The sequence below is a fragment of the Berghia stephanieae genome, chromosome 6 (assembly GCF_034508935.2).
Source record: "Berghia stephanieae isolate SIO BIC M18660-M18661 chromosome 6, UCSD_Bste_1.3, whole genome shotgun sequence".
In the NCBI taxonomy this organism is placed as follows: Eukaryota; Metazoa; Mollusca; class Gastropoda; order Nudibranchia; family Aeolidiidae; genus Berghia; species Berghia stephanieae.
In genome coordinates this window covers 60321187-60342572 of record NC_088365.1, presented here as the reverse complement: position 1 = coordinate 60342572, position 21386 = coordinate 60321187, and the positions used below count along the sequence as shown (strand labels likewise).

General features: G+C 34.7%; 1 protein-coding gene across 1 annotated transcript; it reads right to left on the bottom strand.

The window, feature by feature from the left end:
- Nucleotides 1–1933: 1933 nt before the first annotated feature.
- On the bottom strand, nucleotides 1934–19542 carry LOC144975361 (succinate--CoA ligase [GDP-forming] subunit beta, mitochondrial-like). The gene is made up of 12 exons (XM_078919363.1): nucleotides 19369–19542; nucleotides 12223–12367; nucleotides 11470–11569; nucleotides 10846–10936; nucleotides 10118–10270; nucleotides 9194–9283; nucleotides 8606–8702; nucleotides 6766–6927; nucleotides 5810–5952; nucleotides 4825–4945; nucleotides 3402–3528; nucleotides 1934–2767 (listed from the first exon to the last, which is right to left on the bottom strand). The coding sequence occupies exons 1-11, from the start codon at nucleotides 19414–19416 to the stop codon at nucleotides 3416–3418; spliced, it is 1263 nt and encodes a 420-aa protein (XP_078775489.1). The 5' UTR covers nucleotides 19417–19542; the 3' UTR covers nucleotides 1934–2767; nucleotides 3402–3415.
- Between the last annotated feature and the right edge of the window lie 1844 nt (nucleotides 19543–21386).

Genomic DNA, 21386 nt, shown 5'->3' with positions numbered 1-21386 from the left:
GAAATAGAAAAGTGCCAAAACAATAGGCATAAAATGTCTCATCGTCTATGTTATATGTTGTGTTGAGATATTGGCTTAGCTTAACTGCTGGTCAAATTATTCGCGATGGGTGTACGAAACGAATGGCGGTCTCAGAAGTGGTGAGAGAGGGAATCTAGTAATGACTTTGGGTTTGAAACGAAATATTTTGTTCGTGGATAGCTCACACTGTAGAGCCGACTCTCACCTGCCAGGCGGAGTTGTCGTACCAATAATGGTGCAGGTTCTGAACCCACCACCGCCGCAAAAATTTTATATTCTCTATTGTCTTCTGGCACGTTTTATTCACTTCAATATCTTGGTGATACCAACATTAATGCCTGTACCACCACATTTCTGAATTAAAAATTCCACCCCATACACCGAGCATAACCAATTGTCTCAATCGATTCTATGTTATATGTTTGTGTTGAGAATATTGGCTATTAAGCTTAACTGCTGGTCAAAATTATTCGCGATGGTGGTGTACGAACGAATCGGCGGTCTCAAGAAGTGGGTGAGAGAGGGATCTAGTAATGACTTTGGGTTTGAAACGAATATTTTGTGTTCGTGGATAGCTCACACGGTAGAGCCACGCTCTCACCTGCCAGGCGGAGTTGTCGTACCAATAAGGTCGCAGGTTCGAACCCCACCACCGCCGCGAAAAATTTTTTATTCTCTATTGTCTTCTGGCACTTTTCTATTCACTTCATATCTTGTTGTTACCAACATAAGTGCCTGCTCCACTCACTTTTCTGAATTAAAAATTCACCCCATACACCGGAGCATACTCAATGTCTCAATCGTTTCTATGTTATATGTTTGTGTTGAGAATATTGGCTATTAAGCTTAACTGCTGGTCAAAATTATTCGCGATGGTGGTGTACGAACGAATCGGCGGTCTCAAGAAGTGGGTGAGATGAGGGATCTAGTAATGACTTTGGGTTTGAAACGAATATTTTTGTGTTCGTGGATAGCTCACACGGTAGAGCCACGCTCTCACCTGCCAGGCGGAGTTGTCGTACCAATAAGGTCGCAGGTTCGAACCCCACCACCGCCGCGAAAAATTTTTTATTCTCTATTGTCTTCTGGCACTTTTCTATTCACTTCATATCTTGTTGTTACCAACATAAGTGCCTGCTCCACTCACTTTTCTGAATTAAAAATTCACCCCATACACCGGAGCATACTCAATGTCTCAATCGTTTCTATGTTATATGTTTGTGTTGAGAATATTGGCTATTAAGCTTAACTGCTGGTCAAAATTATTCGCGATGGTGGTGTACGAACGAATCGGCGGTCTCAAGAAGTGGGTGAGAGAGGGATCTAGTAATGACTTTGGGTTTGAAACGAATATTTTTGTGTTCGTGGATAGCTCACACGGTAGAGCCACGCTCTCACCTGCCAGGCGGAGTTGTCGTACCAATAAGGTCGCAGGTTCGAACCCCACCACTGCCGCGAAAAAAATTTTATTCTCTATTGTCTTCTGGCACTTTTCTATTCACTTCATATCTTGTTGTTACCAACATAAGTGCCTGCTCCACTCACTTTTCTGAATTAAAAATTCACCCCATACACCGGAGCATACTCAATGTCTCAATCGTTTCTATGTTATATGTTTGTGTTGAGAATATTGGCTATTAAGCTTAACTGCTGGTCAAAATTATTCGCGATGGTGGTGTACGAACGAATCGGCGGTCTCAAGAAGTGGGTGAGAGAGGGATCTAGTAATGACTTTGGGTTTGAAACGAATATTTTTGTGTTCGTGGATAGCTCACACGGTAGAGCCACGCTCTCACCTGCCAGGCGGAGTTGTCGTACCAATAAGGTCGCAGGTTCGAACCCCACCACCGCCGCGAAAAATTTTTATTCTCTATTGTCTTCTGGCACTTTTCTATTCACTTCAAACCTGCTTTTAAATAGTCTCCAGTTTCAGACTTTGACAAGTAGATGAAGACATTAATCAATCAAAATTAGGAGTAAAAGTTTTCTGGCCAAATTGATAAAACTAAAATGTGTTTTATCACTTTGTGGAAAAATTCAAAACTGACATAATTTCTGCCTTTAAAATTGTTAGTCATCGTAGAATAAAAATATATTCACAAATTTTACACTGTCAAATTTCAGCAACCTAATATCCAAAAATTACATATTAAGAAAAAAAAAAAACAAACACATTTAACAAGAGCTCACAAAAGGAATCTAATTAAAAGTGACATTGTGTTTCTGATCTGCATGTATTTGTAATGTGTACCACGGGATACACAGGCACATCATTGTAAGTAGTGGAATCAATTTTCTTTTAATGGCACACAACACAAGTACAAAATACACACTGTATTCAATTATCATCTTTTATACAAAAATAACAGATTATCAAAAATATGGAAAAACTTGATTTTATATTCTCATTACTACCATCACATTCTCAATCTATATCTAAACATGCTTGACAGCCGAAATATTCAAATGCAATACAAAATAAAAACAAACAAACCCCCCCCCCCCCCCCAACAAAATACACCTTCCAAACATACTTATATGCTCATAAATTGGTGTACTTCTTCAACCCAATTGAATACTGATTGATTATATTATGAACTACCTGTGTGAGTTCACTGGCCCTTTAATCTTCAGGTTAAAATAATATTTACTCGAATCTATGATGAGTTATCATATCTGATCAAACACCAGCAACTCTTTCAGACTGCTTGACTCCATTATCAGGATCTTTATAGTTAAACTGGCTCTGAAAAAAAAAAGCATGATGAAGAGATAACACACAAGAATAATTGGTATGGTGGTTTCACATACTTGGACAGTAATGGCAAACCAATTTAAAATTAACACATTTAGCATGATTTTCTAATTATCTTTTTCTCAATTTTTATAAAAATATACATTTATACAAAATATTTACTTTTAACATTCATGTTTGGACACGTATTAAGCAAGCAGAGAAAAACAAGGCAAGAAATACAGGTGGCAGCCCATTTTCCTGCACTCATAAGGTCTACTTCAAGATGAAAACAATGACCTCCGTCTTTTTCTTTTTGTTACAACTGGACCTACACAGGCAACAATAAAAGAACCCACCTTTTTTGGAGAAATAAAATCCGAATTTAGGAAAAAAATATGTGTCAAATCAAAATGCAGGATTTTTACTCATATTTATATAATGCTCCATATTTCTTTAACAGGAAGAATTGATATTACCAAAGATACATCATATTTGTGCAAATTGTTAAAATCTTTTTGTACAATAATTGATAAGGTACAAAATACGAGGTATATTGATGATTCGGGTATCATTTCCTCAATAAGCATCAGACTAAAATTCCTTGAACATTTTGAAAAAAACAAACAAAACAAACCAAACTTACGGTGGACCAAATCCTTATGATGATAAGCTTGCAACAGCTTTCTGTGCAGCATCGTCCAAATCAAATGCAGACATAATGGGGAGATTACTCTCTGCTAAGACTCTCTTGCCTTCCTCCACATTTGTGCCTACAGAGATACAACAACGGACAAATGCAAAATGATTTACTTGAATGAGGAAATGTCCGTCCAATTTCAAATTCTCAACAGTCTAAAAAATACAATACCTGAATTTAGGCTTTCATTTAAAAAATTATACAATCTATTAGAATTTATTACCATATAGTACATGGAATTCTTGGAAACCTTGATGCCTTGAAAAATTAATGTATCTGTTGAGTATTGATTGTAGTTTAATCAATGGTTATTTCCCTTTGACCATGAACTCTTCTTATTGCTTGTGTAATAAAAGGAGGTTATCCTTCTTGCTCTTCCTCCCAAGAAACGAAAACAATGGAGTCATGTTCACAATTGTGTGTTGATAACAGTCCGTTTTTCATCTATCCTTACTCTACTCATCTACTACCTTCATCAATAAATAATGGCGACAACAGTTTCATTTAATAAAATCAAATCACTCAAATCTAAAAGTAAAGAGTTCTTCAGAGCCATTAGGCTCATATTGCTGGAGTTTACCCCTGTTTCTGTGGCATTAATCAAACCATAGCAATAACTTGTTACCCTTTGGATGGGACATTAGTCAATGGCAAAGTACTTTTCATCGATCTAAAAGACCTAGCTATCTGGGTGGGCATTGAGGTCAGAAAAAAAACTAAGACCTCTCCTGGTCCTTTTAGTGTGAGGTGAGTGCTCTATCAACTGAGATATTGGGAACATCAAAAGAAAGAGAACTGGAATATTTTAAAAATATTCTTTTAAAATCCAAATCTATTACGTATCATAGATTTTGTGTTTGTCATAAGTAAAGGTCAAAATTTCAAAATAGTTTTATGTTAACAACCCACATCATTTCCACCTTGTTCCATCCATGGCAAAACCGAGTGGTAGAGTGGAAAAAAAAATATCTTCATATTTTAAATCAAATTTAAATTAAGCTTTATATAGCGCAATATCCACTAAATGTGCTCAAAGCGCTTCACAAGGGGCCCCTGGTTAACAGCAACATTTAACATGTAGGACAGGACATGATGCCTGTTAGGCGATATTACAATTTTCGGACACAGACAACGCTGTTAACGACCAGGTACTCATTTTACACCTGAGTACGGTGAGAGAATGTGAGTACAGAGCCTTCTCCAAGGACTTAACTATGCGCCGAGCGCGAGACTCGAACCCTGGATCTTCCGATCCGAAAGCGAGTGTCATACCACAAGATCACATAGCCGCACCATTTAAAACAAAGTCCTCTGACTAATAATCTCTTTCCCACGTAAACTAGCCTCCAGAACACAATGACACGTTTACCTTCCAGTCTGACCACTAGAGGAATGTTCAGGTTGATGGATTTACAAGCATTGGCAATGCCTGAGGCAATAGTGGCACAGTTCACAATACCTCCAAATATGTTGACCAGAATAGCTTTTACCTGAATGAGGATATAATAATAATAATAAAATTAAAAAAATCAAAATGAATAAATAGATAAAAAGATTTCGAACAGAATTGTTGCTGAAGTCGTGATTGTCAGGAAACAAAAATAAATTACAAATGCCGATATTCTTGCATTCTTTGGCTATTTTTTACTTTCACTTTGTCAACAATTTGAATGACTTCTTTTTTAGTCAATGTGATATAAGTGCTTAGAGTCGGCTGTTTTTTTGTTTGTTTTTTTTTTAGTTACAGCGCTATATAAGATTTCATCATTGTTATTATTTAATTTCATTTTATGACATGATCCTTTTATCATTTGAATGCTCAAGGCTTTAGACATAGTAAAACAAAAGATCGTTATAGATTGTGATTGGACACTATTAAGATATATACCTTGTTTATACATTAACAGATTCCAGTGGATCCAAGTGTTGATGAGTATATAGGCATTGATAAACAATGTAAGAGTGCTTGTACTAAAGAAGATTAAAGAAGATTCTTAAAAGGCAAATTATATTGTTTTAAATAGATATATGGCTCATTATGGCCACCAAGGGGAATAACTGAAGAATTGTAAAACGCACTGAACATTATGACTGTGAAACTTCTCTACAAAAATATCCATTTCAATTTAAATTGTAAACTCATTGTAGAGCAACATATACACAACCTAAATTTTTCAATGCATGGAGATTAATAAACAACACATATTACTTATCACATCGAATTATTGTTTCTTAACAAAATAAACAACTTTTTCTCACAACTGACGTCAGTAAGTATGTTTCTATGAATTTCAAAGACCGTTTCCTCACAAGATACACCAATGTGTTATCTATCATGTGTTAAAAACACCTACCTGTGAATCAGCAGTGAGCAATTTGAAAGCGTGAAACACTTGGTCCTCTGTGACAGATCCTCCGACATCCAAAAAGTTTGCAGGGGATCCTCCATACAGATGGATAATATCCATGGTGGCCATGGCCAGACCAGCACCATTCACTTCAAGAATAGACGACAAAAAAGCGATGTAGTGGGAGGAAGTTTAAGCAACAACAATAATAGAAAGAAAAATTTTTAAAAAAGAAAAAAAAAAAAAGAAAGAAAGAATGAATCTATATGGATTATCTTGTGGTATGACACTTGTCTTTGTATTGGAAGGTCCAGGGTTCGAGTCCTGTTCTAAGCATTGCATAGTTGGAGTTTTTGGAAATGGCTCCTCCTTACTCATATTTTCTCACCATACTCAGGTGTAAAAAGAGTACCTGGTCATTAACAGCGTTGTCTTGTCCAAAACAAATGTAATATCGCCTAATGTCATCCTGCAAGTTAAACTATTGGCTATGGGGACCCCTTGTAAAGTGCTTTGACTTTGAGCAGGTTGAGAGAATATTGCTTTATATAAATGCTCAAGGAAGCATCGTGCTCTAAGTCATTTAACTGAAAAAAAAAAAAAAAATATATATATATATAATTACACTGATGGTGGACCAATATATATCTAAAACGTGGGAAGAGACAAGCAGACTGTTAAAACATCAAGGGAGGGAAGGCAGGGGGGGGGGGAGGGGAGAGAAAAGAGATTGGTTGTAACTGCTGAGCTATCAGCACCCTGAATGTAAAAAAAAGAACAAAAAAAGAACCAAAAAAAAAAAAAAAAAAAGAAGAAAAATTACATGACTCAATGTGACTGACTATTACTGAGATTTTTTCTAGATCATAAAATGCAAGCAAAAATCCTCGCAAAAAAAAATAAAAAAGTGGTAGAGGCAGACTTGCTAATCTATACCAAACTACAATCGGAAATTGACTTACCCAGACATGCAATATTTCCATCCATCCCAATGTAGTTAAGATTATGTCTGGCAGCTTCAACTTCTCTTGGATCGCTCTCAGCCATATCATCCATGGAAAATATGTCTTTTTGTCTGAAACCAGCATTGTCATCAAAGCTGATTTTGGCATCAAAACACACAACTGTGAAGGAAATGAGGAAAAAAAAAACAAAAAAAAAACAATTCATAATTTTGAAACTGTGAAAGAGATTTTTAGTCAGAACTTTAGATCATTAATGGATAACGAATTTTCAGGGGACAAAAAAAAACAAAACAAATCAAATAAATTTAAAAAAAAAAAAACAAACAAAAAAGAAAGAGAAAAGAAAAGGGAGATAAGTAAAAACTAGCACGCCATGAAAAATCTAACTCAAATGAGAGCCGTCATCTCAAAACGGCATTATTTTGGCGGTGATTTGAATGATGAAAATTTAACTTATAGCCATAAACTTGAAACTTGGTATAAAATATATGCTTCTTTGAGGAGAAATAAAAAAGTTTCTCTGAGCGCAACCCCCCCCCCCCCTTAAAAAAAAAAAACATAACAAAAATAAGACAAAAAACAAAATAACACAAAATAAAAAAATAAAAAACAATCACAAACGAATTGAAATTTCATATTTCTAGCAATTATAACTTAAAATTCATATTTATGCATCTAGTTGACGCTGAGGTTAAACCTGATTGAAGTGGAAGGGGGGGGGGGGCATATAATAATAATTAGATTTGGATGATTAATACTATTTTCAGCATTCCACAGGAGTTTATTTGAGCTGAAGCTGATCCTAATCAAATGAGAGTTTTAAATAATACATTGAAAAGTGAAAAACGATTCTTTCCAGACAGTTCCAATAGGTTTCAGCAGGCGTGACGTCACATCCCTCGTATGACTCATAGTAACTTAGTAACTGGTTCTAAACTATTGGAACAATGGCGGATGCCCTTATAAAATACTTACTTCTCCGACAAGCATAAAAATGTATCCAGAGGAGTAAAACATTATAAATCTGATTATGCTTCGACTTTTAAACAATCTGATCACATGACATGTGAAAAAGTTTTAGCTAGCACTAAGAATAAAAAGCACCAATTTTCTTTGTTTAGAACCAAGCTGTTTGTTGCTGGGCAGCGTGAGATCAGACTATTGAATCCTATTGGACTGCATCCCATAGTTTTTTTTGTTCAAAAGTCATAGTTTCTTTCAGTTTTTATTTAAATGTTCAGGCCAATTTCATTCAGATCACAATTCCCCTGCTTCATGTTAACATAATCTCAAAATATGGAAGATCTTTAAAAAAAAAAAAGTCTAAATTAATAGAAAATTTTGTCAAAGTGAGATTTCGAAAATATCAAAGTGGTAAATCAGGAAGCAGGCACTGATGTAAGATAAATATCAGAAAGAGTGTGTCTGGCACTGTTTAATACACACTTTTTCTGATGTGTGGCTATGTGGTCTTGTGGTATGACACTCACTTTCAAATCGGAAGATCCTGGGTTCAAGCCTAACTCGGCGCATAGTGGAGTCCTTGGAAAAGGCTCTTTACTCACATTGTTTCACCGTACTCAGTTTCAAAATGAGTACCTGGTCACCAACAACATTGTCTCTGTTGAAAAAATTGCAATATCGCCTAACAGGCATCATGTCTCTCTCATGTGTTACTGTTGAACAGGGACGCTTTGTAAAGCGCTTTGAGCAAGTTTAGTGGATACTGCGCTTTATAAAAGCTCAATTTTTCTGGGTTTTTTTTTTAATATTTGGAAAATCTTTTTATAATGCAGAATACCTAACTTGTCCTTAAAACAGACCCAATTATTGTTACCTTCTCCTTTATCTGTCTCTCCAAACGGGTTGATCTCTACTTGAGTGGCATCAACTTTCAAAAATAAATTGTAAAGCCTTTGCATCTGAATGGCAGCCTGGTCGACAGGGTGGAATAAGAAGATGAAAAATCAACTTTGAGGTTAAAGGTCTAATGATTAAGATGATAAATCATATGAATAGATAGCATTCAATCTGTTTCGATTAATCTGAACTATATTTCAGACATCCATCTCTAACCCTTCATTCATTACAGTGATTTGCATTTTTTTAAAATCAAATTCCAATTGATGTTTAAAGCAAAGGGGGAAATAACAAACCATTAACTATCTGTGAGGTCTCCTCTGTGTGTAGCTGAACTACAGTTTGTTGGTTGAGTTTTCATGTCTATATATATACATATATATACATACATCTATTTGCTGGCTATCATTACTTAATAAAACAAACAAACAAACAAAAAAAGAAAACAGAAAAAGAAGAAAACAATAAAACAAAACAAAAAATAAATAACATATAAAAACTAAAAACAAAAGAACCATCTAATTAAACAATCAAACAGTTGAATTGCTACAATTGTCTATCTCACCTGCTTCTGTTTGGCTCCTGTGAATTCTAGATTAAGTGCCATCTTCATTGCCTGCTCATCTGTCAAACCAACTGTAATATCCACTGCTTGCTGTAATGATAAAATACAATCACAGAAACTATACCTTTTATCTTCAGGAGTAGGAATGTGCTAGTTTTAAAAAATGCTACTAAGTGTCGAGATTTGTCTAAAAAAAATTTCCAAAAAACAATTGAATTGTAATTTCAAACATTTCTTTAATTTGAAAAAAGATCCAAGACACTAAAACAAAATTTTTACATTTATACTAAACGGCAATTTGTAATAATGATAATTGAAACAGAAAACGATCACAAAGGCAATATATTTTGGATTCAAGACGTGTTCGGAAAGAATTTTAAAATGTTAGTCATGATTCCTATATTTGTAATTTTCAGTAGTATTATCTGAAAATAAGTAACCTAGAGAAATATATCTTTTGAAAAACAAAAACAACAAAGGGTTATAATTTGTAATTTGGTTTAATAAATCTTTAATCAAGGAATAGTTTACATGAATGTTTTGCATATTTTTTTGGTGTAAAATCTACCATCTGAATTCAAAGTGGGCAAGTCTAAATGGGGAACCTACCCCCCCCCCCTCTCCACCCAAATAAAAAAACAAAAACAAAAACAAAAATAAACCCCAGAAAACAATGAATGTGAATGAACAACATTTTTTTTTTAATGATGGTACTTCAGATGATATCATTAATTCCAGGGTGGTAGAACTTTAACAAAATGTCCTGAACAAGTAGGAAATTTAAATGAGCAAACATTATTCTAATCAATTGAAAATTGAATGTAGACAAAATAAGTAATGATATATTTCTATGGATAATATCATATCTGCAGGCAATATACGCCAATATACAAATAAACCTAGGATATATACATGTAAACATACCTTAAAAATGGCTTCTGGGGTCTTTTCTGCAACTTCTTCAATGTCCATACCACCCTGAGGCGATCCAACTAACACCGGTCCACCATGTCCTCGGTCCATCAAGATGGCAAAATATGTCTCTCTTGTGATATCCAGTGCCTGGGCCACCATCACCTGTGTGCAGAGGGTGAAATTAACATCAAGAAAAAATAACTAACCTCTCTATCCACCGAATTTGGATCTGTTAATGTCTACTTTACCAGCAGTAACTTGGTAGATCGTCTGCTAACTCTAGTGGAAATTTCTCTAAAATAATCAAGTGTCCTATCCAAAGTAAGGCACGAAATTGAAACCGGTCATTTAATGCTGCAAAAAACGGAACAAACTCCAGCTTCATGAATCTGCTGGTTAGGATTTTAGTTTCATAAAAAAAAAGTTCTCTTTGTGAGACGACTTTTGTCTTTAGTTTTTTCCACATTTCTATTTATGAATTTAGTAAATCAAATGATATGTCAAAAAAAAAAGAAAAAAAAAAGAAGAAAAATGACATTCCCTCCAAGTTTTAAAATAATTACAAAACTAAAAACAAACAAACAAAACAAAACAAACACTAACCTCTCTATCCACCTAATTTGGATCTGTTAATGTCTACTTTACCAGCAGTAACTTGGTTAAGGGTCTCCTATTTCTAGTGGAAACAATAGCACTAAAACTATACAGATCTACAATTAAAAAAAAACAAAACTGACCTTTGTTACTTTAACTCCATCTTTGGTTGTTTGTTTTGTGACCAATTTATTCCCCAGCATGTTTTCTACGAGTCCCTGGACTTCAACTGGGCTGGAAAGAAAAAATCCAAAAACACTAGAGTGCACTGTCAAAGGTTTGTAATGAGATGCCTTTTCTTCAAATCATTTATGAAGAACTTTTAAACAATGTTGCCAAAATGAGGACAGAATTCTTTTAATGTTTTATTTGGTACTATGGCATCTTCCAATAATTTTGAATATAAGGGATTATGATTTTGAATTACTTTTCACAAATAAAAATATTAGGTCTCAGCACAGTTCATTGGTGCCCATAAAATATGAATTCACAATTAGGCTTATTATCATTAGCTTTTTTTTGTTGTTGTTTTATTCATTCTTTTATCTAACTACTAAATTGTTTTATTTGCATTTTTCTTTTCCTATTCCAAGTGTAATCACTTTAATTTGCCCTTAAAAACGTGAGAGAAAGACCAGGAACAAATTGCAGGCAAACAGCAGACTATGTTAGAAACGGTGAATATTCCAAAATGAAACAGTTTTCTTTACACTATCGGCTATCTAGTATTGCCAGGAATTTTAATCCAATCCAAATGATGAACTCACTTCTTTGTGAGATGAACTCCACCTTTAAATCCAGTGTCAAATGTGCCTTTACCACGACCACCAGCCAGTACTTGAGCCTTAACAACATACTCATCCACCTCTGAAAACAGATTTCAGAAAATGATGAAAGTACTAATCGATTAAATTTCTTTCTATTCCAAAAAAAAAAAAAAGAACTAAATTTTGTTATGTACCACACTAAAAAAAAGTATATTTTATTTGGTTGAAATGGTGCTGTGAGCAGAGCGCAATATGATAAAATCTCAATTTTAGGACTTTTCGAGGTTTCCGAAATTTTGAGGGACAATAATCATCTATGCGACTTTTTTATAACACATAGGTATTACTTCATAATGAAGTTATTTGTTCGCAGCTTTGAATCAAATTATAATGTTATTAAGCCTGTAATAGTAACATTTGAGTAAAATGTGAAAGGGACCAAGTGGGAAAATAATACAATATTTAATACACTTATAATCCAAATTTCAAAAGGAGAAATTGAATACTGGTGACAAAAACTATTCAACTATATTTTTTCATACAATTCTTGAATATAATTAATTCTAGCATCGTGTTATTTTAAAACCAATATCACGATGATAAAATTATATCAATTTATTAATACCCTCCCAAAAGTAAATGAAACCACAAGATTTAAAATATTTTTTCACATCTTAAATAATTAGTACAAAACCAAGATGCTAACAAAAAAAACCCCCCAAAAAACCCAAACATTTATAAATAACTACATACTGAGTTTAGAGGCAACGGAAGCAGCCTCTTCTTTAGACCCTACTACTTTGAAGTGTTGTACAGCAATGCCATTATCAGCCATGAGCTGCTTGCTCTGGAACTCTTGCAAGTTTAGGCATCTGACTTGCTTGATGAGGGGCAGATGCTGAAATTTGAATGAAAACTTTTGTTTTGACGATGATGAATTGAAAAAAAAAAAATGAAAATGTAAAATTAAAGCTACAAAAGCCCATGGTAAATACTCATGAGTGAATGGCTCAGCTATAACCATTTGAGAGTCATGCGTACAAAATGGCTGACGCTGACTTCTGTCCAAACTATTCAATTTGTCATTTGAAAAAAATCCAGTACAAAATGAGTTATTTTGAAGAATTTAGCCACCAAAGTGACAAAAGTCAGATAGAAATCACAGCATGAATAATTTGAAAAAAAAAATATTTCTTTTAATGAACTGTTACAAAGTTATTCTTTCAAATTTTTTTGATGTTCATTCATAGGATATCTCAAGAGCATTAAGATAAAATCTGCCATGAAAATATAGTGAGGTATATGGCTTGCCAGGAGATCCTGAGCTCAGTAGGTAGAGCACTCGTTTCACACACAAAAGTGTCGAGGGTGCAGTCGAGATTTTATTTTTGATCCCCTTGTCTACCCAGCAGTGAATGGCAAGATGGGTCTGTTAGATCTGGTTAAAAATGCTTTGCGTTAGACTAGCGTCCTCTTCCAAAGGATAGCAAGCAATTGCTATTGTCCATTTCATGCAATTGAAACCGGGATAAACTCCGCTCCATGGAACTAATGTCACAGTACAGTTCAGTAGTATCTAGACACACATCAATCAGTTAAACTTAACATTATGATTATTCTCAGACACTTTTTTGAAACTCCGCTCTGGAAATGGCCGTCCGTGTTTAGTGGGGTTCAATTAAAGATGCATAACTTCATTATGAAGAGGAATATCGCATATATTTGGGTATCATTATTTTCGTCTTTCAATTTCCGTTTAAATGGTGCCAAGTAACGAAAAGTCAATCAAAAATTTCAGGAGTTATCATGAAGTTTAAATTTGGCAATTTAAAAAAATTTTTATTTACAAAAGTGTGTGTTTTTAAAATAAAAACGGTTGTTTGTAGAATAACATCCAATCTTAATTCATGCCAAATTTCAGGACTCTTTTTAACTCTGCGCTGAAATGCCATGTTTTCATTATCTTTCCATCAAGGCTGCCCGACGATATCGATATTCATATCAATATTTTTTAATTTAGTTAATTATTATTTTAAATTTAGTCCATAATATTTTCAGTACCATTATTTACTATGTTTCTATTTTAAATAACATACTTTCCAACTTTTTCATGGGCATTTTATAGTTTTAATTTTAAAACTTCGTGTATTTCTTGTCTTTGTAAAATCCGATATTAATAATATCGATATTATAAAAATACCAAATGCTTTAATTTAAATTTACTTTGCCATCAAGTCATCAAGTTTCTTTCCCATAATAATTATGGTAAGAAGTTCTATTTGTCATAAATCCTGACAACCCCACACATTGAGAGAGAGAGGGGGGGGGGGGGGGGGGAAGATAAAATTCATTGTCAGTTCAAATGATGTAATGGTAATGTCAATAAAGCCAAAGTGGTTTAGCAGAATTTTTTAAAGGCCAGAACTTTCCTTCCAATTAAAATAGACAAACTGCCTTTGTGTGAATCCGTTTCAATTTATTTGAACTTTTTCATTCTGCCATTTTATTTATGCAATTAAATTGTCAGAGGTAATAATAAACTCATGTCATTACGGAAAATTATCTTTTCATTTAAATTTCTGTCTCAAACCCTTCTTTAATCTATGAATTAAATCAAAGAGGGGCGCAATTTGCATTGTTTCAGTGAGATATTGGGGATAAATCCAAAAGTGATATGGGAAATGATGTTTCTTATTCTTATGTCTAGCCGATTGTTTGATTATGTAAAATTTGCATCATATTATATAATGTTTTATATTGAACGCTGTGATTATCCCCACACATATTTGAAACTCTGCTATTTTAAACAATTATCCACATTCCAGAATATGGAATGTTTCCGAATGAACATAGAAATAAGGAAAGTTAATAAAATATCTATAAAAACATAAAATTAACCAACATTAAATCAGTTGTTACTACATATATACACAATATGCGTCGACTTTGAAGTGGGTGTCATGGCCGAATGGTTTAGTCGTCTGCCCTGGGAGTTTTTTTACCAGAATCGACGTTGTGGGTTCGAATCCTGGTTCCGCTCTTTAAAAATATTATTTTTAAAAAATTCCGTCTTCTTTTTACAGAACGTTGCAAGGGATAAATGTCCCATCCATCCTCCACCCACCTCTTTTATTTTTTTGTGCGAGTCTATTCTTTTCTCCTTTTTGTTTGGCCTTTTGTTCCGTTTCTGAGCATGAATTTCTTTTTTTTTAAATTATTGTTTGTTTTTTTCTCCTCGATCTGACCATTTGGTCGCTCTCTGACTATTTCTGTTTGTTTGCTGGCGGAACCAGGATTTGAACCCGCAACATCGATTCTGGTAAAACTTCCAGGGCAGACGACTAAACCATTCGGCCATGACACCCACTTCGAAGTCGATGCATATTGTGTATATGTAGTAACAACTGATTTAATGTTGGATAATTTTATGTTTTTAATAGATATTTTATTAACTTTCCTTATTTCTCCGTGCATTTGGAAACATTCCATATTCTGGAATGTGGATGATTGTTTAAAAGAGCTGAGTTTCAAATATGTGTCTGGGGATAACGAAATTTCGTTATCCCCAGACGAATTTCATTATCCTCAGACAGTTGTCTGGGGATAATGACAGCCTATTTTGAAATTTGTATCTTCCTCTTTATTAATGTAAATGAATTGTCCTCGATTAGACGAACGTTTTGGTATACAATATGTAAATAAAAACTCTATATCGACTGTTTTAACCATTTTTTATTAACGGCACGCCGTTTTCGTCACAACTTTCCAATGGTAATTTTGGGGTAAAAGTAAAAATCAGTCTGAAATTTCAGACTTTGAACTGCCGTAACTACATTTCTAATCATGATAGAAACAAAATTCAAACTGTTTTGTAATCAGTGTTGCCAGCTCTTTCATGTTATGAAAATAGTTTCAATTGTATGAGCTACGCATTTAGAATTTCTGTTAAAGTTAAGGTGGCGTTTTTATACACCTCTGTTGGAGGTGTACAAAAACGCACCGTTTTTATGCACCTCCGTTGGCAGTGATGGTAAAGTTGTTGTTGCATACGTCCATGAGGTTTAAATAGTTTTAGATTGTAGTTTAGCACGCTGCTTAGTGATTACCGATGTACAATGATAATAAATTAAAGAATAATAACAATAATTTAAAAAATCAAAAGTAAAAAGAAACATGGCACACAAATACTGATCTCAAATAAATAAATAATTTTAGAAAATTAAAATCAAAGTTTTTTTAAAAACATGATAAAAAGTTTTTGAAAAAAAAAAGAAAGAAAAAAAAAAGCAAACAAAAACAAAGTAAATCAAAAAAAAAAAAAAGCCATCATTGGGAATCGAACCCGGTACTTTCAAGGTTGGAGTCTGACAGCTTGTCCACTGCGCTACGGAGCCACCTGACTGTTCAACACATTTAATAAGGTCTTTCTAAAACATTATTTTACCTTCAACAATGCAACTTCTATTTTCTGGTTTTATATTTCGATTTTTTTTAATTATTAATATTTTTATATAAATTTATTAACAAAAACATCCTACAGATGTCACAATATAACTTTCGCCATGTCCAAATGCAGAAACACAATATCGCTAATGAAATTGGTTGGAATGCGCATGCGTGACGGAGGTGTATAAAAACGATCCGTTAAGATACACCGTCAACGGAGGTGCATAAAAACACGACGTAAAGTTAAACTCCCTTTTAAATCGAAACAGCCAGTGCCAGTGCGTAGGTAGTCGCATCGCCCGTGGCTGAGCCGCTGATCGAGCCCCGATATCGATGTTACGGCTCTGGAGTGAAAATTGTGTTTACCGGTGAACATAGTTTTACTTCCATTGCCGTGGAATCGCTTCCTGTGCACTAATTTCGTCACTTCCGGTCTCATTTTAAAGAGGAGAAGCCAGCGCATCAGGCGGCGTTTTCAGATTTTTAATCCGTTCATTCTTTGTTCAGATGCCAGCTGTTTGAAAATTTGGTAAGTTTTAACTTCATTTTAAATACATTTTTCATTATATTACCTATTTTTAATTAATGTTATATTATTCGCCAACCATTTTTCTCTATTTGTGTGAATTTTGGTGGTGATTGATGCTGGCGAAAGCGTCTTTTAGTGACTTTAAATACGATGCGTGTTCATGAAGTTGGCGACGGCCAACCAGGATTGCCTCTCGATGTATCCCCGAGTCTCCTGTGTACAGTGCAGTCTGTAAACTATCGACTGCGTTTGCTTTTGTGACTTGTATAAATAATTTCAAGCTAAATAATTGCTGTAAAAAGACTGAAAATAGTCCCATCCATAATTTTAGTTTTATTTTATGAATGAATGTTGAAACTGAAATGACTTTTTAACTGGGATGATACCGGACAACTAAAAATTATGTTCCACTGATATTATTTTTTATCTTTTATTTTTGTTTGTTCTGCAGGTTAAGTGTGTTGGTTTAATTTAATGTGGTTAATTTCAATACAAATAATACAGAATAGCATGATAGAGCCAATTCAAGTATATTTCATTCATTACTTTACTCTTTACCACAACAAAAATTATTATATAACTTTTAATTTTGTTGATTTAATCATAATCGAAGTACTTTTTTTGTTTTCAGAGTCAGACGTTCATTATGACACCACATTTTCATGTTTCATTTCCTGCCTTGTATTTTTAAATATGAGATTGAAATAACAACATGAATTTGATTGTCTGCCACCTCCAACTCCAGTCGTCTGCCTCCTCCAGCTCCAATAATCTGCCTTGTATTTTTATATATGAAATTGAAATAACAACATGAATTTGATTGTCTGCCTCCTCCAGCTCCAATAATCTGCCTTGTATTTTTAAATATGAAATTGACATAACAACATGAATTTGATTGTCTGCCACCTCCAACTCCAGTCGTCTGCCGCCTCGAACTCCAGTCGTCTGTCTTGTATTTTTAAATATGAGATTGAAATAACAACATGAATTTGATTGTCTGCCACCTCCAACTCCAGTCGTCTGCCGTCTCGAACTCCAGTCGTCTGTCTTGTATTTCTAAATATGAGATTGAAATAACAACATGAATTTGATTGTCTGCCACCTCCAGCTCCTATAATCTGCCTTGTATTTTTGAATATATGAAATTGTAATAACAACATGAATTTGATTGTCTGCCACCTCCAACTCCCGTCGTCTGCCGCCTCCAGCTCCAATAATCTGCCTTGTATTTCTAAATATGAGATTGAAATAACAACATGAATTTGATTGTCTGCCACCTCCAACTCCCGTCATCTGCCTCCTCCAGCTCCAATAATCCGCCTTGTATTTTTAAATATGAAATTGAAATAACAACATGAATTTGATTGTCTGCCACCTCCAACTCCAGTCGTCTGCCGCCTCTAACTCCAGTCGTCTGTCTTGTATTTTTAAATATGAGACTGAAATAACGACATGAATTTGATTGTCTGCCACCTCCAACTCCCGTCGACTGCCTCCTCCAGCTCCAATAATCTGCCTTGTATTTTAAATATGAAATTGAAGTAACAACATGAATTCGATCGTCAGTCTCCCCCAACTACTTCTGTATCATTGCTTGGACTTCGATGTATTTATTCAGTATCATTACCTGGATATTGCCTGTGTCTACATTCCATGCAGCCAACAACCCAGAGTGCCTAGATTTTGTTGTCTTCTGTCTTTTGCCACATATCAGCCATCTTATGGATTTAAGCGAGTCAGTACGTGAGTACCCTTTAATCTGTTCTCTTAGTGATGTTGAATGCAAAGCAATTATCAAATTTTCTAAAGTTCATTTCAATTTTAATGTAGTTTAATAGTTAGTCATATGATACATCTCTTCGAGATGTTCAGTTTGATATATGACATGCCTATGTTGCAGAAAGTTTGCAAAGTGTCGGTATTTATCGGCTTATTGTTTGTTATTATGTAATATGTTACGTAATATTCAATTTTGCATTTTCAGGTTAAGTTTTCTCTACCACTCTTATGTAGTTCTTGTTTTTAATTTTGCATTTTTATCACTGACCATGTTTGCATATATAAAGCGGCAAGCTTGTTTCTCCCGAGTACTGTTGGTGCCCAAATGTCTTGTCCAAGGATGCAAAAACATTGGGCAGTACATTTGCAAGTTGCATTTACTGACACTTGTTCAACTTTATTTCTAGCCCTGTTCATTGTTTTTTTGTTTTTTTTTTCTTCTCTCCGAATACCAGTCATCTTTCGTCTGTTGCTCATTTGCCAATGCCAAATATTAAGTGCCTTCCCCAAGGACACAACTTTAGTGTCTAAATTCATACGTTTACGCTCCTTTCCTCTTGTTTTAAACAATTTTTGTGTTCAAAATTAATCATAGCCATAGTATTGTAAGCATGCTCTGGAAGAAGACCACCCTCAAATCTGTTTTTAAAGTTATTATCCGTTCCTCGCGTCTTTTTTTTTCATTTTCTAGGGTTATGTAATTGCATGACGTTGCATAATATTGCATAATAATCATTTAATTTTTTAAAAATTTGCTTCGTCTTTCCTTTGCGATCATTTTGATATATGGTTTTATATGTATTCCACCCCAAATAACCGTGATTTTCCATTTCCCCCGCTTTTCGGTTGCTCTCTGGTCACAGTTTTAGTTTCTTTTTTCCTCTTAAATTATATTAAGTATTTTGGTCCACTTTTGCGGACTAATAATCCCGTAACTTTGGTTCTAATTGTCACATTGTCATAATTTTGGTACCATTGAAAAGTGTATTTCTTGCAGAATAGCATGAGACTATTTTGAAAACAATTGCTGCAATCTCAAATTTTCATGCAACTACCTACAGTGCGAGTTTCGACTTTGACCGTTACAGTTACTTAACTACAAAATATCAAAAGAAAGTGGGAAATGGTATGAGGATACAACTTACCCGTTGATAACTTTTAAGAGTAACAAGTCGTCTTGCAAGAGAAGCCATAGTTTGTTATTTTACTTTAGAAAGGCGAAGAATGCTTTGTGTTGTAATGGGTCGAGAAAGTGAAAGTCAAAGGCAAAAGGGTTGATGTGGAAACGGAAATGCCCAATGTCAGATTCTCACAAAAGTGGGTGTATTTCCGGGTGAGATACTGTATAACGGTTCGCTCGTTTGCGAATACAGCTTAATTGCACTGTAACTCTTAATTAATTTACGTTCATAATATTATTTTGAAATGAGAATCACTGATGTCTGTTTTTATAAAAAAGATTTTTTTTATGATTTGGGTCTAAATTCGATAACATTTCGTAACATCAAGATGACGCCGTTTCCATGGATACAACTTGCAATGATTCGTCTTGTCATGTCTTGAATTCATTGATCGTCGTGGTGTCTTAGTAAATCGCAATTTACGCCTTATTTTAATGATTGCTGTATATCTTTTTTTTATTTCATATGGTCCTTGTAGTTTTAAAATTGTTCTTTACAATAGAAATATCTTCACTGCACCCGAAATCGATCTTAGTCCCTTTGCATGTGAAGTGAGTGCCTTACCAACTGAGCTATCGGGACCCCCGCTCACAAGTGTAACTTGGGACTATATTATTTGGAGCGCTTGGAAAGTATCATTTATACAATAGTTCCAAGTGCGGCTGCATTGAAGTCTCGACAGTATAAATTACATTACTCAAGAGAGATTTTGCTGATCCAAAAAATATCCACTTAACATGCCATTATTATTATTTTTTTAATCTGTTGCGGCTATATATATATATATATATATATATATATATATATATATATATATATATATATACAAACACACACACACACACACACGCGCACACACACACACAATTATTCCCAGATCAACTTTGTGGTAGTAACAAATTAATATCTCAGAGAGCTGTCCATTGTACTTTGTAGTCCATTGGAGTTATAAGGCCCATGTGGTCGGAGTTATCCTCCGCGTCTGAAGCGTTAGACGGAAAGTAGCTAATTTTTGGACGGGTGGCTAGTCTTTCGCAATGTGCCTTCCCCCATATCTTGTATTATATAAATCCATTCGCTCATCACTGCTGGCTGGACATGGCGTCAGTATAAAAATTCTCAACTGCACTCGGAATCAATAATATCGGATTCTTTGCTTGTGGGACGAGTGCTCTACCACCTGAGCTACTGGGAATATTTAAAAATACTTCGTAAACATAAGTCGACAATTTTATCACTCACTCACTCAATCTTCTACTGGTCTGCTGGCGGTTGAGGCGATGCAAGGGATATCCATCTGATCCTGTCAGCTGCCATTCTTGGAACCACCTAGAGGAACATACCTCTCTACTTTAGGTCCCTCTTCACAGGTCTCCTTAGGATGGCCTCGCTTCCTCTTTCCTTGGGGTGTCCATCGCAGAGCCTTCTTGTCAATGTTTCATTAGGTCTACGACATATATGCCCCAACCCAATACAATCTCCTTTTAATAAGACTCTCCAGGAACTCCACGCCCGCCCTAGCTCTCGGGTCCTCATTTGAGATTGTATTCGGTTAGAAGATCTTGGAGATTCTTCAAAAACATTTCTTTTGGAATACCTCAAGTTTCTGGATGATACTTTTTGTGGTCTTTCAACACTCCGATTCATTGAGCAAAACGCTCAAACCATTGGTCTTAAAAATAATTGATTTTGGTGCTGGAATACAATCCCATTGATCCCCAAATTTGTTTATAAGAAGCAAATGCCTGAGTTGCGTTCCGGTGACAATTGTATCATTCATTATAAAATAGTTCAAAATTGAACAGTTACAGTCGATGAGAAACAATGTAAAAAGATTCCTATCACAACCAGAATACACTCAAAGAAATTGAAATGGGTTGGGTACATTTTGAGATGGGAAGATGGCAACATTAGGAAAAAAATCAAGCATTGGACTGGAACACACGAGGTCAATGGAAAAGAGGCCACCCACAACAACACGG

Excerpts from the sequence above, each read along its gene's own strand:
- LOC144975361 (XM_078919363.1), bottom strand. The coding sequence starts at position 19,416 with ATGGCTTCTCTTGCAAGACGACTTGTTACTCTTAAAAGTTATCAACGG. Across the intron at positions 12,368-19,368 it reads CTCTTAAAAGTTATCAACGG|CATCTGCCCCTCATCAAGCA; the intron begins GTAAGTTGTATC and ends TTCAAATTTCAG. Across the intron at positions 4,946-5,809 it reads TGCTCACTGCTGATTCACAG|GTAAAAGCTATTCTGGTCAA; the intron begins GTAGGTGTTTTT and ends ATCCTCATTCAG.